Here is a 17475-nt window from a genome sequence, read left to right as displayed (position 1 = left end):
GCCTCACAGCTCCAGGGACCCGGGTTCGATTCCGGGTACTGCCTGTGCGGAGTTTGCAAGTTCTCCCTGTGTCTGCGTGGGTTTTCTCCGGGTGCTCCGGTTTCCTCCCACAAGCCAAAAGACTTGCAGGTTGATAGGTAAATTGGCCATTATAAATTGTCACTAGTATAGGTAGGTGGTAGGGAAATATAGGGATAGGTGGGGATGTTTGTTGGGAATATGGGATTAGTGCAGGATGAGTATAAAATGGGCGGTTGATGTTCGGCACAGACTCGGTGGGCCGAAGGGCCTGTTTCAGTGCTGTATATCTAATATAAATAATATTAAAAAATCCTCTTACTCCTGTGGATATAAACAGTCCCATTGGACTATTTTGAATAACAGCAGGGGAGTTCTCCTTGGTGTCCTGGCCAATAATTATCCCTCAATTAACGTCACTAAAACAGATTACCTGGTCATTCTCACATTGCTGTTTGTGGGAGCTTGCTGTGGACAAATCAGCTGCCATGATTCTTACATTACAACAGTGACTGCACTGCAGCAAAACAAGCATTTCATTGGCTGTGACGCACTTTGGCAGGTGGTCGTGAGGGACGATATAAAATAGCCTGTCAATAACTCCCTCTTTCTATTTGATATTGAAAGTCCAAGTGAATCGCTGTTTCACCTGGAAGGAGAGTTTGGGGTCCTGGACGGTTGCTGACATATTGAAGCAATTTATCATGAGAATGATCGGTCTGGGACACTCAGTGTCCATTTATGATCTAATATACACAGCCTATTGCTCAATACTGACACATTACTGATATGGGAGGTATTTATCCTGTGAATATTTTATGTCAGATACTCAGTGTCCATTAATCTGAGAGGATACAGAGCACATTGCCCCAATATGATCCAGTACTGATGTCGTGCTAGTCAGATGAGTCTCACAGACTGAGGACAATGGACTGTTTAGATCAGAGGCACAGATAGGATCTCCCGAAAAGGCACCGGTACATATTCAGGTACATAGGCAAACAAGAGTGAAGACAGCCAGAGAGAGAGAGAGAGAGGGAGAGAGCTGTGAGAGTCTCTGTGTAACCAGGAAACGTGACATTGTGAAGCCTCTGCCCAGCTATCAATGGACCAGAGACTGACTGCTGGTCACACCCTAACATTGGGACAGTGATGGGACTGCGATGGGCTCTGTATTTAAATGTCAAGTCAAACATTGCCAAGGGTGTATTTCTCGAAGCATTAGTCTGTATATCTGAGGGAGTTATTGACAGGCTATTGTCAAATACTGACCCATTACTGATATGGCTGGGATTAATATCAGAACCATAGCAAGGGGCTGATGGATTCAAACATGGAATTCTAGGAAAGCTGGGCACAGCTTGTTCCAGGATTTCGGAGAGGAAAGGGAGGTTGGAGATGGGACAGTATTTTGTAAGGACAGAAGAGTCAAGGGTTGCTTCTTTTGAAGGAGTCATCGAGTCATTTACGGCACTGAAGAAGGCCATTCGGACCATCGGGTCCATGCTGGCTCTTCACGGTGCTGTGCAGTCAGTCCACTCCCCTGGCTCGATCCCTGTAGCCCTGCAAGTCTATTTCTCTCAGGTGGCTATCCGACTATCTCTTGAAGTCATTGATCATCTCCGCTTCCACCATCCTGTGGGCAGTGAGTTCCAGGTCATTAACACCCTCAGTGCAAAGAAAGTTCTTCCTCATATTTCCCTGCATCTCTTACCCAAACCTTCAACCTCCTGATTGTACCATTAGTTAATGGGAACCGTTTTTCCTTGTCTGAGTTATCTGTACCCGGTGCCTTTATTTATGAAGCCCAAGATCCCACATGCTTTCCTAACCAAGCTCTCACTATGTCCTGCCACCTTCAAAGATGTGTGCACATACACCCCTAGGTCCCTCTGTCCCTGCACACTCTTTACAACTGTGCCATTAAGTATATATTGTCATAATCTTGCACATTTCTGTTAAACCTCCTTTGTTCTAAGGAGGACAACCCCAGCTTTTTCAACCTAACCTTGCAAATAAAATCCCCCATCACTGGAACCATTCTGGTAAACCTTCTCTGCACACTCTCAAGGAGCCTCACATCTTTCCTGAAGTGTGGTGACCAGAACTGGACACAACTCTCCATTTGGGGCCTAACCAGAGCTTTATAAAGGTTCAGCATAGCTTCACTGCTTCTGCACCCGATGCCTTTATTTATGAAGCCCAAGATCCCACATGTTTTCCTAACCACTCTCTCACTATGTCCTGCCACCTTCAAAGATGTGTGCACATACACCCCCAGGTCTATCTGTCCCTGCACACTCTTCACAACTTTGCCATTAAGTATATATTGTCTCTCCCTATTCCTTCTGCTAAAATGCACCACCTCACACTTGTCAGAATGAAATTCCATTGGTCACCTTTCTGCCCATTCTGCTCGTCTATCCAGGCAGTTCAGATCATCCTCACTGTTTGCTGCACCTCCAGGTTTGGTGTGGAGAGCAAATTTTGAGATTCTGCTCTGTATTTCAAAATCCAAGTCATTTATATATAGCAGAAAAAGCAGTGGTCCCAGCACTGACCCATGGGGGAACACCAGTGACTACCATCCCTCAGTCAAAAAAGCAACCATTTACTACGATTCGCTGTTTCCTGTCCTGACGGCACTTTTTCACCCAAATGAACACTGACCCTCTCATCCATGAGCCTCAGTTGTGTTAACCAGCATTTTATGGGGTACCTTGTCAAACGCTTTCTTAAAATCCACAAAAACAACATCCACCACATTCACTCCATCGACCTTCTCTGTTGCTTCATCAAAGAATTCAATTAGATTAGTCAATAATGTTCAGCCTTTTGAAAATCCATGCTGGCTATCCTTAATTAAACTCGAACCTCTCTAACCGTCTATTGATTTTTCTCTGATTATTGTTTCTAGAACCTTACCCATCAGTGATGTTAAACTAAGTGGCCTGTAGTTGCTCGGACTGTCCTTACACCCTTTCTTGAATGTGGATTTGCCACTCTGTCGTCCTCTGGCACCTCCCCCATAACCAGGGAAGATTTGAAGATGACGGCAAGCCCTTCTTCTATCTCTACCCCCCACTTCCTTTCACAACCTGTGATGCAAGTTATCTGAACCAGGTGACTTATCCACCCAAAGCATAGCCAGCCCTTTTAGTACCAGCTCTCAATTGTTATCCTATCCATTGCCTCTACTCTCTCTGCTTCTACAGATAATTTTCAGCCTCCAGTTCCTTCGGGAACACTGATACAAAGTTCTCATTAAGTATATTAGCTTTGCCCTGTGCCTCAAAGCACATATTACTCTCTCCGTCCTTACTTGACCCCTCTTTACCTCTTACTACTCACTTACTATTTACGAGCTGGTAGAAGATCTTTGAGCCCCTTTTATGAATCTCCCTCTCCGCTTTCCACATTGAGGCTGAAATGGGCTTTGTTTGCAACGATTACATCATCCAGGTCTGATCAGATACTCGGAGCTTTTGTGAACAAATTCCCATCAACCTCAACAAGTTGTACTATTTCCCCATTTGTCAGTGTTTTACCCCCTTCTGATGTTGTTCAATTTGTTAGTGTTTTTCCCCTGCTGAAGTTGTTGCTGTATTTATTGTTTTTTTCACTGAAGTTGTTGTTGAACCTGTTGGTGTCTTTGCCCAGCTGAAGTTGCTGCTGCATTGCTTGATGTACTTCCCTAAAGTTGTTGGTGAAGTTGCAGGTGTTTCCCCTGCTGACGTTGTGAGAATAGTAGTTGTTTTTTTCCTCCCCGCTTCCCCTAATGTTGCTGGATTTGTTGGTGATTGCTTCCTGAAGTTGTTGTTGGATTTGTTGGTGTAATCTTCCTGTTGAAGTTGTTGTGATGTTTGTTTTTAATTCTCCTGAAGAAGTTGTTGAATTTGTTGGTGTCTTTCTGCTCCTGACGTTGTTGTATTTGTTGTTCTTTTCCCCCATCCTGAAGTAGTTGTTGAATTCCCCTGTTCCTCCTGAACATGTTACACTCACCACCCCTCATGACTCAGCTTACACTGTAACTGTATCCCTGAGTGAAATCTCTCTAATGTGCAGGTAATATCTGCTTCCAGCGTCTCCCTGGGACCCTGTTCCACAGAGCGACCTCCTGCTCATTGAAATAACCTTTCTGCAGGTTCGTTTCCAGGTCAAATAATTAAAACATTAAGTAACTATTACAACAAAGAGTATTGTCCCTTTTCCCTCAAGGGGGCTGGAATAGAAAGCGCTGGATGTTGTGTTACTGTTGTATGCAGCTCGGATTAGACCCCTTCTGGAGAAACCATGTTCAGTTCTGTGCATCAAAACTCAGGAAGGATGTCTCAGCCTTGGAGGTAATGACACCAGGTCTAAAAGGGTTAAATTAGCTTCACAGTTTGCATGGCCTAATGTTATATTCTCTTAAGTGTAGGAGATTAAAGGGTGATCTCATTGAAATATTTAGGATGATTAAAGGATTCGATGGTGTTAATGGACAGAAACAATTTCCTCTGCTGGGGGAGTCCAGGGCAAGGTGGGGTGGGGCTGTTCAGGAGTGATGTCAGGAAACGCTGGTTCACACAGCTGGTAGTGGAAATCTGGAATTCTCTCCCTCAAAAGCTCTACAGATGGGGGTGTGAGGGGGGTTAATCAGACATTACAAAGCAGAGCTTGCTAGATTGATGTTAGGTGAGGGTATTAAATGATATGGAACCCAGATGGGCAAATGGAAATAAGTTGTAGATGATCCATGATCTCCCTGAATGGCGGAACAAGCTTGAATGGGCCGAATGGCCCATTCCTGCTGCCAGGATTTCTCATTTTCCTCTGTCAGGATTTGAGTGAGCTGGATTATCCAGGGTGGAAGCACTGACCAGAAAAGAATGGAGCAGCACGAGGTTTGGGGAATGCTGGGCAGACCCACCATGCACAGTCACATCCCTTCTGATCCCATCCCTCAGCAATCATTTAAGAGTGAGTGTTCCCTCCCAGAACAAAAACACTGGATTTCCATGATCAGATGGGAAAGTCATTCCAGCAAAATCAAAACCTTCTTGAGACGGTCATGTTCAGCGTTCATAGATGTGTTGAGCAGACAGAGACTGCAATAAAACTTTAAAGACACAGTTTACAATCAGATTTACAATCACACCGGGTGGTCAGGGAGTCAAACACGTTAAAAACACGTTAAACACGGAAAAACACCAAAACATTCAGCAACAACCTCAACAGGAAAAACACCAACAAATTCAACAATAACTTCAGGAGAAAAAGAACAACATCGAGAAAAAACACCAATAGATTCAACATCAAATTTAGCAGGAGACAAACAGGAAAAAATACAAAAAGAACTGCACCAGAAAAATAACCCACGAACAAGCTCAGCAATAACTTTAACAGGAGAAAAATAAAGTACGAATAAAATCAACAACAACTTCAACAGGAGAAAAACACCAACAAAGTCAACAACAACTTTAGCAGGAGAAAAACACCAACAAATTCAACAACAACCTCAAGAGGAAAAGCACCAACAAATTCAACAACAAGAAAAACACCAACAAATTCAACAATAACTTCAGCAGGAGAAAACAACAACAAATTCAAAACAACAACCTCAACAGGGAAAACACCATCAAATTCAACAACAACTTCAACAGGAAAAACATCAACAAATTCAACAACAACTTCAGCAGGAGAAAAACACCAACAATTTCAATAACAACCTCAACAGGAAAAACACCAAAAAATTCAACAACAACCTCAACAGGAAAAAAAGCAACAAATGCAACAACAACTTCAACAGGAAAAACACCAACAAAGTCAACAACAACTTCAGCTGGAGAAAAAAACAACAAATTCAACAACAACCTCAGCAGGCTCTGCACGTTGTCTGTTCGTGGGATCTTGCCTTGTAGAAACTGGCTGCCACACTTCCTGCATTACAGCAGTGGCTGTACTTCGAAACAGTCGCAAAGAATATGGGAATAGCAAAACATATGAGATTAGCAAAACTGTGAGATCTTGGGCTTCATAAATAGCGGCAGAGCCTACAAAATATGGGAAGTTATGCTGAATCTTTATAAAGCTCTAGTTAGGCCACAACTGGACAATTGCATCCAGTTCTGGTCACCACACTTTAGGAAGGAGGTGAGTTTCCTTGAGAGGGTGCAGAGGAGATTTACCAGAATGGTTCCAGGGATGGGGGATTTTAGTTACAAGGTTAGGTTGGAAAACCTGGAGAAAATGAGATTGAGTGGAGACCTGATAGAGGTGTGCAAGATTGTGACAGGTTTAGATGAGGATCACAAAGAAAAGCTGCTCCTCACCCAGGAGTCAGTTCCCCAGCTCCACTGACTAGTCCCACAGTGTTGGTGTTCCTGCTCCTCGCTCCAGCTGCAGGGAATTTACAGCACAGAAACAGACCATTCGGCCAGACACGTCCATGTAGGCCTTTTTGGTCCACACGAACATCGTTCCACGCCCTCTTCATCTCGCCCCCAGCCGCATCTCCTTCTGTTCCTCTCTCCCTCATGTCCGATGCAGCTTCCCCATCCCCCCAAGCTTAAATACATCTTGCCTATTCCTCTCAGCCTGTGGTAATGAGTTCCACATTCTCCCCACTCTCTGGGTGAAGATGTTTCTCCCGAATTCCAAATTGGATTTATTGGTGACTGTCTTATATTGATGACCCCTCCCCCTTTTTCTGGTCTCACCTGCAAATGGAAAAAATCTTCTCCACAATAATGTGATCAAAACCCGTTTCATAATCTTAAAGAGCTCTATCAGGTCACTCCTCAGCCTTCTCTTTTCTGGAGAAAAGAGCCCCAGTCTATTCAGTCTTTTCCTGATCATTATAACCTCTCAGTTCTGATATCATCCTTGAACATCTTTCTGTGTCTTCTTCATGTCGAAGACATGTTCACACTGCAGTAGATAAACCCAACAGGATACAGAGCTGCAGGCTTTTATCTGAAACAGGTGTTTCTGTTGGTGTTTTTGTTGAACTGCTCCATCTCTCTGAGTCACTGTGCAGACTCCAGGCACAGAAATACAGCGCCGAGCGATTCTCCTGCAGGCTGGAGGACTCCAGGTTGAACTGGGAACCAGTCGGTCGTTTGGCAGTGAAACCCTCCACCGTCCCCTCTGAGTTCACACTTGGTGTAACTGCGGAGTAAAACATCAGCCGCAGCTCCTTCCCCAGGTCCTGTCTGTACCAGAACATGTAACCGCTACTCTGGCCCTCCACACGGCACTCCAGTCCCACTCCCTCCCCAGGAAATCTGGAGACGGCGGTGGGAGTCTGGTGGACCCTCGCTGAGATCGCGCCTGAAGGAAGAGACCGGGAGAGAAGAAGGTCAGTGAACAGGGACAATCTGGGATGTGAAGAATGAAGGAAGGAGAGAAAGATAGAGAGAAAGAAAATAAGAAAGAGAGCTGTTAACACAAACAATGGGGGTGTGGGGTGGAGGTGAGAAAGATCCCTTACTTTGAAATAAGACCATGAGACTCAGTAACAGATACATCTTCCACTGGAAGCTTATCCTGCAATTGGGAAATCAGTGGAAAGAAGAGATTTGAGTCTTGTGAGAAGCCACATGAAGACTCAAGCAAGTGATTCAGGTTTGTCCAACACCTTCCTCCCTGATGAGGTACCCACGCCCCTCTCTCTACCATTGGCTGCCAGTAGTTGCTGTTGCATTTGTTGGTATAGATCTGCTGCTGAAGTTGTTGTTGTATTTGTTGTTGTATTTGCTGGTGCTTTTCTCCGACTGAGGTTGTTGAATTTGTTAGTGCTTGAATCTTCTGCTGATCTGTTGTTGAATTTGTTGGTGTTTGAATCTCCTGCTGATCTGTTGTTGAATTTGTTGGCGTTGTTTTCCTTTTGAGGTCGTTGTTGCGTTTGTTGGTGTTTTCCCTGCTGAGGTTTTTGTTGTACTTGTTTCCTTCCCTGCTTCAGTTGTTGTTCAATTTGGTTTTTCATGTTGTTGTATTTTTTGGAGTTTTTTCCCCCCTGCTGAGGTTATTTTCTCTTTTTTAATTCATTCATGAGATTTTGGTTGTGGCCAGCATTTATTGTCCATCCCTAATCGTCTAATTGAGAAGGTGGTGCTGAGCTGCCTTCTTGAACCGCTGCAGTCATGTGGGGTAGGTACACCCACAGTGCTGTTAGGAAGAGAGTTTCAGGATTTTGACCCAGTGACAGTGAAGAATTTTCACAATGACTGGAGTTCAGTGCGGTGAAGAACTTAACCCTATAACTCCCGTTTAGCAGAAGGGAGTGAAATAAAACTGTCTTGGCCCCGAAACAAGGCAGCAGGTTGACGGCTCTTCTTGGGTCATAGGGCCATGCAGGTCAAATCCAGGCCATTCAGCCCATCGATCCTGGCCTGGCAGCTCGAAAGAGCGACCTCCTCCCATCTTTCTTCATCTTACCCTATCAACAGATTCTTCTATTCCTTTCTCACTCATGTATTTATTCAGCTCCCCCTTAACTGCATCGTCTCTATTCGACCTCAACCCATTCCATTTGGTCTGTAATTCCACATTCTCATCGCTCCCTGGGTTAAAGAACCTCCTCCTGAATTCACAATTGGATTTATTAAGGACTACCTTAAATTTATGATCCCTGGTTTCATCTTCCCTGTCCAATTACTCCCACTCCCTGTTCTTTCTGGATGACCCTGCACTTGATCTTGCAGCTTGTCTGCCTCCTTCCCTACATTCCAACACTTCAAAATGTATTTGACTGGTTGAGGCTTGAGTGAAGCAGAGAGCTGTCGGGCCGAATGGCGCGGATGTATGCATCAACTTCCATCTAGTTCTGGGCCACAAGCGCCAACACGAGTCGAGTAGGAGAATATAACTGATGACTGAAACAGGTTCAGGGTCTGACACTGAAACGCCTGCAGAATCGGAGCTTGCAGTTGCAGCTGGAGCCACTAGGTGCCAGTGTTACTCCACTGCATCCGCTGCCCAGAACATGCTCAGACAGAGTGAGCTTTACCCACAGCAGCTCCACAGGTCAACTTGGCTGCTTCTGAAATGTTTCACTTCTCAACTATTTCACCCACACAGAAAAACGCAGCTAGACTTCATCATGTTTGGTCTTTAATATTGACCAGAGGCCCCCCGGATTCCCCTGAGGCCTCCTTAGCTCAGCCCCGGGAATGACCTGTCAACATGTCAACATGTGGGAGCCAATGAACCATCAGGAATTTGCACCCCCACCCTCCCCCCCCCAATGGGAACATGAAACAGTGGGGAGGAGGGGACTTTAAATGTCACTCAGAACATTGAGATATTCTGCAATAAAACAGCTCAGTGATTTCACACAATGAACACATGGATCTGTCTCCCTCCAGAGATGACTGTGTCTCACCTCTTGGTTGTGTTCCTGGTGTTAAAGGGTAAGGTGGAACTGGACTGAGAGATGTCAGTCATCCTCACTGCTCTTTCCCTGTGTGACCCCACACCGCCAGGAGACCCAACAACACCCATTTTTACCTGGACTCCTCCAGCCTGTTGGCGAATCAATCAGCCGTGTATTACTGTGTCTGGAGACTGCACAGTGACTCATAAAGGCGCCGGAGTTCAGCAAAAACTCTGAAGGGGGAGGAAAGCACTTGTGGGAGATAAACCTGTCTGTCTATCTCAGTGTCTTTCTGTCTCTCGGATTATCTGCGAGTTTCTGTGTCTCTGCATCCATCCATCCATCCATCCATCTATCTATCTATCTATCTATCTATCTATCTTTCTATCTATCTATCTATCTATCTATCTATCTATCTATCTATCTATCTATCTATGTATCTATCTATCTATCTGTCTGTCTCTCTGTCCAGTTTTGGTTATATTGCACCATTTATCTATCGATTTATCTCGATCATATATATATATTTGCCATCGATTTATCTCTCTGTCTCTCACCTCTCTAAATATGCATCCACCATATATCTGACGTTTATCATCCATCTAACACCATTCTTTACACCATACCAGTTTAATTATTGATCTATCATGATTTGTATTTTACTGATAGATTCATCCTCTTGCTCTCCTTCGACTCAGAGTACATCAATACATTATGAATTATTAAAAATGTTGCAGCAATGTGCTCAGATCCTACTCGTTAAGGCAGCCTCTACCTGTAAAGACAGATTCAGAGGTGGGGTAAATGGGTTCATGGTCCTGTTGAATGAGCTGTCGGTGGTATGTGACAAGAGTTACACATAGCTCCCTGTTGTACATGTCCCCAATGATTCATACAATGCAAAAGTGAGACACCTCCCCAGATAGGTCTCTCACTGGAACACCTGCCTCCTGACGGCGGTTTGAGCATCTGTTTAAAACAGTTAACCCACTTCTTCATGACATTGTCGCTTTTCAAAGTATCTAAGATTTCACCCCAATGTAAAACATAACCCTTGAATTGTCGTTTAGCACAGGGGAAATAACTTTTGATCTGCCGAATACAAACAAGCAACTTGATGTGTCTTATATATTTATAGAATCCGACAGCAGAGCCAAGGCCATTCAGCCCATCGAGCCTGGCCCGGCTGTTCGAAAGAGCTACCCTTCAACACCAATCAGACACAAGCAACGGGAGCCAGATACAGACGGGAAGCAGTTCCTTCTTCAAGCTCCTTCCGACCAGTGGGTGTTATTATTCTGTCATACCCAGAAGTGAGGGGTCAGAAGGAAACCCTGTTTCCAGTGCTGTCATTTCCGCTCTCTGCTTTATCTTCAGCCGCCTGATATTGGTTCATGAACAGATTCAGCCCCCAGTCTGCAGGATGCAGTTAGTCAAACTCTTCCTAATCGTCTGTTCTCTTCTTCCATGTAGGTATTCATCGTTCATAAAGATACCTCTGCTAAAATACATGCTGTGTTTTCATTCACTGCTAACATCTATCAAACTAGATTGATAAAACATCATTGAAGTCGATTTTCTGTCATTTCTTAAACTACATACTTTACTTTCACTGTAAATAATATTTACTTAATGAAATTTTTGACTGAATGAAAGTTACTTATATATTCGTGACGCTACTATACCTATCTTTAACCGATAAGTTTGCCCTAATTCTGGGTTAATTTGTCTGTCTCATTTCACTTGCTACATTATTTTTCAATCTCTATATCTATCTGTTTATTATCTATATATCTACCAATATATCATTTAACTATATATTGTCTGCCTATATAGTTATCTAGTATTATCTACTTAACTATTTTGATAGTTATAGTTGGTTATCATATGTCACAATATGTTCAAAACTTTTTTAACTATTCTCCTTATTTCTCAAGGCAAAACTCTAGCAGAGGTGATACACCAGTGGCCAACACTGGTGGTGGTGAAGAGAGGCGAACCAGCAGAATTAAATTGTTACCAGAATGACAGTAGTAAGAGCATTATGCTGTGGTATCGGCAGTATGCCGGGCAGGGGCTCACCCTAATGGGTCATTCCTACACTGGAAGGGCACCCATTTACGAAGGAAAATTTGAAGAGGAGGTGAAGATTTTAAGGCCCGAGGAGAGACGATGCAGCGGTGTATTCCTGTGCAGCCAGTGAGCACAGCGCTGCAGACTGCCTTAGTGCCAGTACAAAAACCAACAGGGTGAACAACACAACTGACTGACAGACAGGAGCAGTGACAATGGTTAATGTCTCTCCCTGCCTCACTGGCCGTTTTCCAAGCTGGTGATTCCCGGATTCCTGCACCTTCATCAAGGGCTGAATGACAGGGACTAGCAGAAGGTACGAGGAAGACAGAGGGAAGGAAAGAGAGAGCTGTGTCTCAGATCCCCTGCAAAATTTCAAAGTCCTCGTCTACACTGTTTAATTTTAATTTCTGGCACTGAGTGTGTTAAAGCTGAGTCACAGTCTCTGTCCTGTACTTGATTAATTAAAAGGTTAATTAATGATCTAAATAAGACAGATAGTTAACATCGCCATTGTGAAGTGATGGATAGAGTATCAATCATCTACAAGGTACAAGTCAGGAGTGTGATGGAATACTCTCAACCTGCCTGGATGGGTGCAGCTCCAACAACACTCAGGAAGCTCAACACCATCAAGGACAAAGCAGCCCGCTTGATCAGCACCCCATCTACCACCTTCAACACTCACTCCCTGCACCACAGTGGCAGCAGCGTGTACCATCTACAAGACGCACTAATGCAACGCATCGAGTGTCCTTAGACAGCGCCTTCCAAACCCACCAACTCTACCACCTAGAAGGACAAGGGCAGTAGGCTCATGGGAACACCACCACCTGCAAGTTCCCCTCCAAGGAACACACCATCCTGACTTGGAACTAAATCGCCGTTTCTTCACTGTCACTGGGTCAAAATCCTGGAACTCCCTTCCTAACAGCACTGTGGGTGTACCTACCCCACATGGACTGCAGCGGTTCAAGAAGGCAGCTCACCACCACCTTCTCAAGGGCAATCAGTATTGTGAAGTAATTGCTGGTCTTGCAAAAGAAATTCACGTCCCATGAACGAATACGAAAAAAAATTATAAAAGGTCTTTCAGGACTTCAAGACGCCCCAAGACAGTTAACAGCCAATTAGGAACTGGAAAATGATGGTCAGATCCTCTGCAACTTCTTCCCTTGCTTTGATTTTTAAAAATTCATTCTGGGGACCTGGGTCCCTCTGAGAAGGCCAGTAGTTATTCAACATCGCTAATTGCCCTGGAGAAGGTGTCTGCTGCCTTGTAGATAACTGAAGGGCTTGCTGGGTCATTTCAGAGAGCAGTGTACTTAAAACACGGAATTCAATTGGTGTACAGAACCATGTCACAGGCAGCATAGACAGGCAGATAGGTAGCTAGGAAGGCAGACAGACAGAGATTAGATAGATAGATAGGGAGATAGATAGATAGATAGATAGATAGATAGATAGATAGATAGATAGATAGATAGATAGATAGATGGATGGATGGATGGATAGATAGATAGATAGATAGATTGATATATTGATTGATAGATAGATAGATAGATAGATAGATAGATAGATAGATAGATAGATAGACAGATAGATAGATAGATAGATAGATAGATAGATAGATAGATAGATGGATGGATGGATAAATAGATAGATAGATAGATAGATAGATAGATAGATAGATAGATAGATAGATAGATAGATAGGTAGATAGATAGATGGATGGATGGATGGATAGATAGATAGATAGATAGATAGATAGATAGATAGATAGATAGATAGATAGATAGATAGATAGATAGATCGATCGATCGATCGAGCGATCGATCTCCTGGCTTCGGTGTGAACACGAGCTCAGAACGTGGCAAGGGGCGAGCCAAGGGGAGAGCAGAAAGAAGGAAACGGGGGCGGAAGGAAGCAAACAAAAGAATGGGGGACAAATCAAAGTTAGGGGCGGGGATCATTGCCTTGAGAGAACTTCCTCTGATGACGATCCGCTCTGCCTACACCTCATCTCTCTCCCTCCCTTAAAACCCAGAGTAACCAGCAGAAAGTCTCTCAGATCCACCGCAAACATGCCTTTCAGTTTCATCGTCTTTGCTATTTCCCTTCTGGCGCTGAGTAGGTTAAAATTCTGTCCCAATCACTCTTCTACATTTGATCAACTGAAAGGGATGATTAATGATCTCAATAAAACTCAGCGGCGGTGACTTGTTAAATCAGTAATCGATTATTTCATATCAGACAGTGACCTCATTAATCTGTCCCCTAGTTTGGGAAGACAAGTGTTATTAATATGATGTTAACTCTTTAATGTTTGCACCCACTTGCAAACTTGTGGATTCCACAATTCTATTTTACAGTTGTAAAGATCCAGGTGGTTGCAGGAAATTAGGGCACAGACCGAATTTCCGTCGTTAATTTGGTGCAACACTGACGCCCATCGTCTCAATTGTAACTCCATCGATACTAGTTCATTCCCTCTAATTTCTCTTTCTAGGTGTTTGCCGGGGTGATGTGATACATCAATGGCCTCAGTCACTGGCTGTTAAACAACCAGGACCCGTGGAAATGAACTGTCTGCAGAAAGGAACAGTTCGCAGCTACATGTACTGGTATCGTCAGTCCCCCGGCAGAGGATTCCTCTCAATGGGCTCTGTTTATCTCGGCAGTGAACCTCAGTATGAAGAGGGTTTTAAGAGCGGGTTTGTTATTACCAGGACTCTGAACAAAAAGAAATCCACTCTGACGATCGAGAGTGTGAACGCCACGGACGAGGCGGTGTATTTCTGTGCAGCTGGTGATGGGACACAGCGGTTCAGAGTCATTGGCCGCCTTGACAAAAACCCTCACACGTCTCCCTTCAAACGGGTGCATTTAACCCAGCATTCGGTGTCGAGGAGCCCTGGCTGATCGGATGCGGATCTGCATCTGTTCAGTGCCCGTTCGAGTGGCAGAACTCCCATGTTCTAACTCCCCACAACCAGATATATGTAAATGGATGCTGGATAAAAACATTAGGGAGCAGGAAATAGCACCTCATACTGATAGGGCTGGATGAAGACATTGTTTATGTTCTTTCATCGGATGTTGGAATAAAATATGAGAATAAACTAACCAGCAATATAAAAACAGATGGTAGGAGCTTTTACATAAAAAGCAAGAGAGTAGCTGAAGCTGACGTTGGTTCCTTAGAGGTAAAGACAGGAATAATTATCATGAGGAATGGGGAAATAGCAGGGGAATTGAACTAATATTTTGTGCCTGTCTTCACAGTTGAAGACACAAGTTCCATACCAGAAATAGGCAGTAATCTGGGGCCTAAAAAGAGTGAGGAAATTAAGGATATTCATATCAATTGAGAAAAAGTTTTGGAGAAACTTGAGGGATTAAAATCTGACAAGTCCCCAGGAACAGATGGATTATATACCAGAGTTCTAAAAGAGATAGCTGCAGAGAGAGTGGGGGCGCTGGTTATGATTTTCCAGAATTCCTCAGTTTCAGGAATGGTCCATCGGAATGAAAGCTGACAAATGTTACACGGCTTTTCAAGAAAAGAGGCAGTGAGAAATCTCAGGATAAGGGATCAATCATTCCGGACTGAGATGAGGAGAAATGACTTCACTCAAAGGGTTGTGAAACTTTGGAATTCTCTACCCCAGAGTGTTGTGGATGCTCCTTCATTGAATACATTTAAGGCTGGGATTTTTGATCCCTCAGGAAATCAAGGGATATGGGGAGTAGGCAGGAAAGTGGAATTGAAGCCCAAGATCAGCCATGATGGTATTGAATGACGGAGCAGGCTCGATGGGATATATGATCTACATCTGCTCCAATTTCTTGTGTTCTGTGGGTCTCAAGTCATATGTCGGCCAGACCAGGTAAGGATGGCGGATTTCCTTCCCTAAAAGACATGAGTGCGCCAGCTGGGTGTCAGGGCACCTTAACAGAGACGAGCTTTCAATTGCAGATTTTCTGATGAAATAATTGTATTGATTCATTAATTAAATTTAAATTCCACCATCTGACCTGGTAAGATTCTAACGCATGTCCCCTGGAGATTCACCCCGGCCTATGGGCGGCACAGTGGCGCAGTGGTTAGCACTGCAGCCTCACAGCTCCAGGGACCCGGGTTCGATTCTGGGCACTGCCTGTGTGGAGTTTGCAAGTTCTCCCTGTGTCTGCGTGGGTTTTCTCCGGGTGCTCCGGTTTCCTCCCACAAGCCAAAAGACTTGCAGGTTGGTAGGTAAATTGGCCATTATAAATTGTCACTAGTATAGGTAGGTGGTAGGGAAATATAGGGACAGATGGGGATGTTTGGTTGGAATATGGGATTAGTGTAGGATTAGTATAAATGGGTGGTTGATGGTCGGCACAGACTCGGTGGGCCGAAGGGCCTGTTTCAGTGCTGTATCTCTAATCTAATCTAATCTAATCTAATCTAATTCGATGTCACCAGTGTCAGCAGCCGAAGCAATGGATAAAAAATGGAAAGACGGAGCAATTTCAAAGCATGTCTTCAAAATGCCTATTTTATCAATTGCACTTTGCAAATATCAGGTGCCTGTAGTTACACATTACAGCCACGAGATGGGGATGGAGCTCCACCACAGCCTGAGTCCCACTCGCTTCTGTGAAGACTGAGCGAGCAAAGCAGCAGTGACTTGACCAATCCACCTAATCGTCAATTCCACTAACTCTGAAACAGATTCAAATCATAACCATTCCACACAAAATAGACAACTGGATTTCCCCAAGTCTGCTCGTTCATAGTGACTGGTTTGAGCAACACTTGTGATATACTGAAACAAATGATCGGAAGGAAGTAAAGAGAAGCAAAGTCAGAAAACAGTGAAAGAAAAATGGATAAGGTGGCATTTTATATAAAAAATCATATTCAGGGATGCGCACATCACTGACAAGGTCAGCATTCATTACCTATGCCGAATTGCTCTTAACTGAATGACTTGCTCGCCCATTTCAGAGGCAGTTAACAGTGAACTACATTGCTATCAGGTGATACATTTTGGCAGAAGGGAGACAGAGAGGAAATACAGATTTAATGACACAGGCCTAAAGAGTGTTCAAGGACAGAGGGACCTAGGGGTTAATGAAGGGTAAACCTTCAGCCACATTAGAGAGATTATTAAAGATTTTAATGTGTGAAATGAAGATCAGATAAACACAGATGGATAGATAGATAGATAGATAGATAGATAGATAGACAGACAGCTAGATAGATAGATAGATAGATAGATAGATAGATAGATAGATAGACAGACAGCTAGATACATAGATAGATAGATAGATAGATAGATAGATAGGTAGATAGATAGATAGATAGATAGATAGATAGATAGATAGATCGAGCGATAGATAAAGAGAGATAGACAGAGAGATAGATAGATACATACAATACATACTTACATACGGTGTGGTTTTCTGTCACTGTGTTTTTTTTCTCCAAAGGGACAGCAGAGTGCGCTGCAGGACCATGATAAACATCAGAGTCTGGAACACACTTTAACAGTGACCTGGGAACACAAGGAGAACATTCATCACCTCGAAAACAATCCGCCCTTCAGTGAGATCATGACTGATCAATAAATTCCCGTCGCTCTCTATCCATCCCTCTCTCTCCCACTCTCTCCTTCCCTCTCTCCCCATCCCTCTCTCTCCATCCTTCTCTCTCTCCCTCCTTTTCTCTTTCCCTCTCCCTCCATCCATCTCTCTCCATCCCTCCCTCTCCCTCTCCCTCCATTCCTCTCTCTCACTCGAGCTACCAGGCTGGTGTTCAAGGAGAGAATGCCATTTAACATCCCTGTGTTTTACAGGGGCAGTGACTGTCTCTCTATCGAGCTCGATATTTCTCTACCTATCTGACTTTCCCTCTATTTCTCTATTTCTCTATTTCTCCCTATATCTATCTGTCTACCTGACTGTCTCTCTATCTATCTATCTCTCTACCTGGTTATCTATCTCTCTGTCTCTCTATCTATCTATCTCTCTACCTGGTT

The 17475-nt window shown here is 43.9% G+C and overlaps 1 protein-coding gene and 1 gene segment (V, D, J or C); both read left to right on the top strand.

The window, feature by feature from the left end:
• Nucleotides 1-10188: 10188 nt before the first annotated feature.
• On the top strand, nt 10189-11781 carry LOC137362975 (uncharacterized). Its single transcript, XM_068027090.1, has 3 exons — nt 10189-10215; nt 10515-10845; nt 11314-11781. Exons 1-3 carry the CDS (start codon nt 10189-10191, stop codon nt 11577-11579), a joined length of 624 nt encoding a protein of 207 aa, XP_067883191.1. The 3' UTR covers nt 11580-11781.
• A 1752-nt stretch (nt 11782-13533) lies between these two features.
• LOC137362974 (immunoglobulin heavy variable 3-53-like) lies at nt 13534-14371 on the top strand. The segment is given in 2 exon segments: nt 13534-13579; nt 13959-14371. Coding segments are annotated over 2 exon segments (459 nt in total).
• Nucleotides 14372-17475: the final 3104 nt, after the last annotated feature.

This window comes from Heterodontus francisci, unplaced genomic scaffold (genome assembly GCF_036365525.1).
Source record: "Heterodontus francisci isolate sHetFra1 unplaced genomic scaffold, sHetFra1.hap1 HAP1_SCAFFOLD_454, whole genome shotgun sequence".
NCBI classification, from domain to species: Eukaryota; Metazoa; Chordata; class Chondrichthyes; order Heterodontiformes; family Heterodontidae; genus Heterodontus; species Heterodontus francisci.
This window is presented reverse-complemented; position numbering and strand designations above follow the sequence as displayed.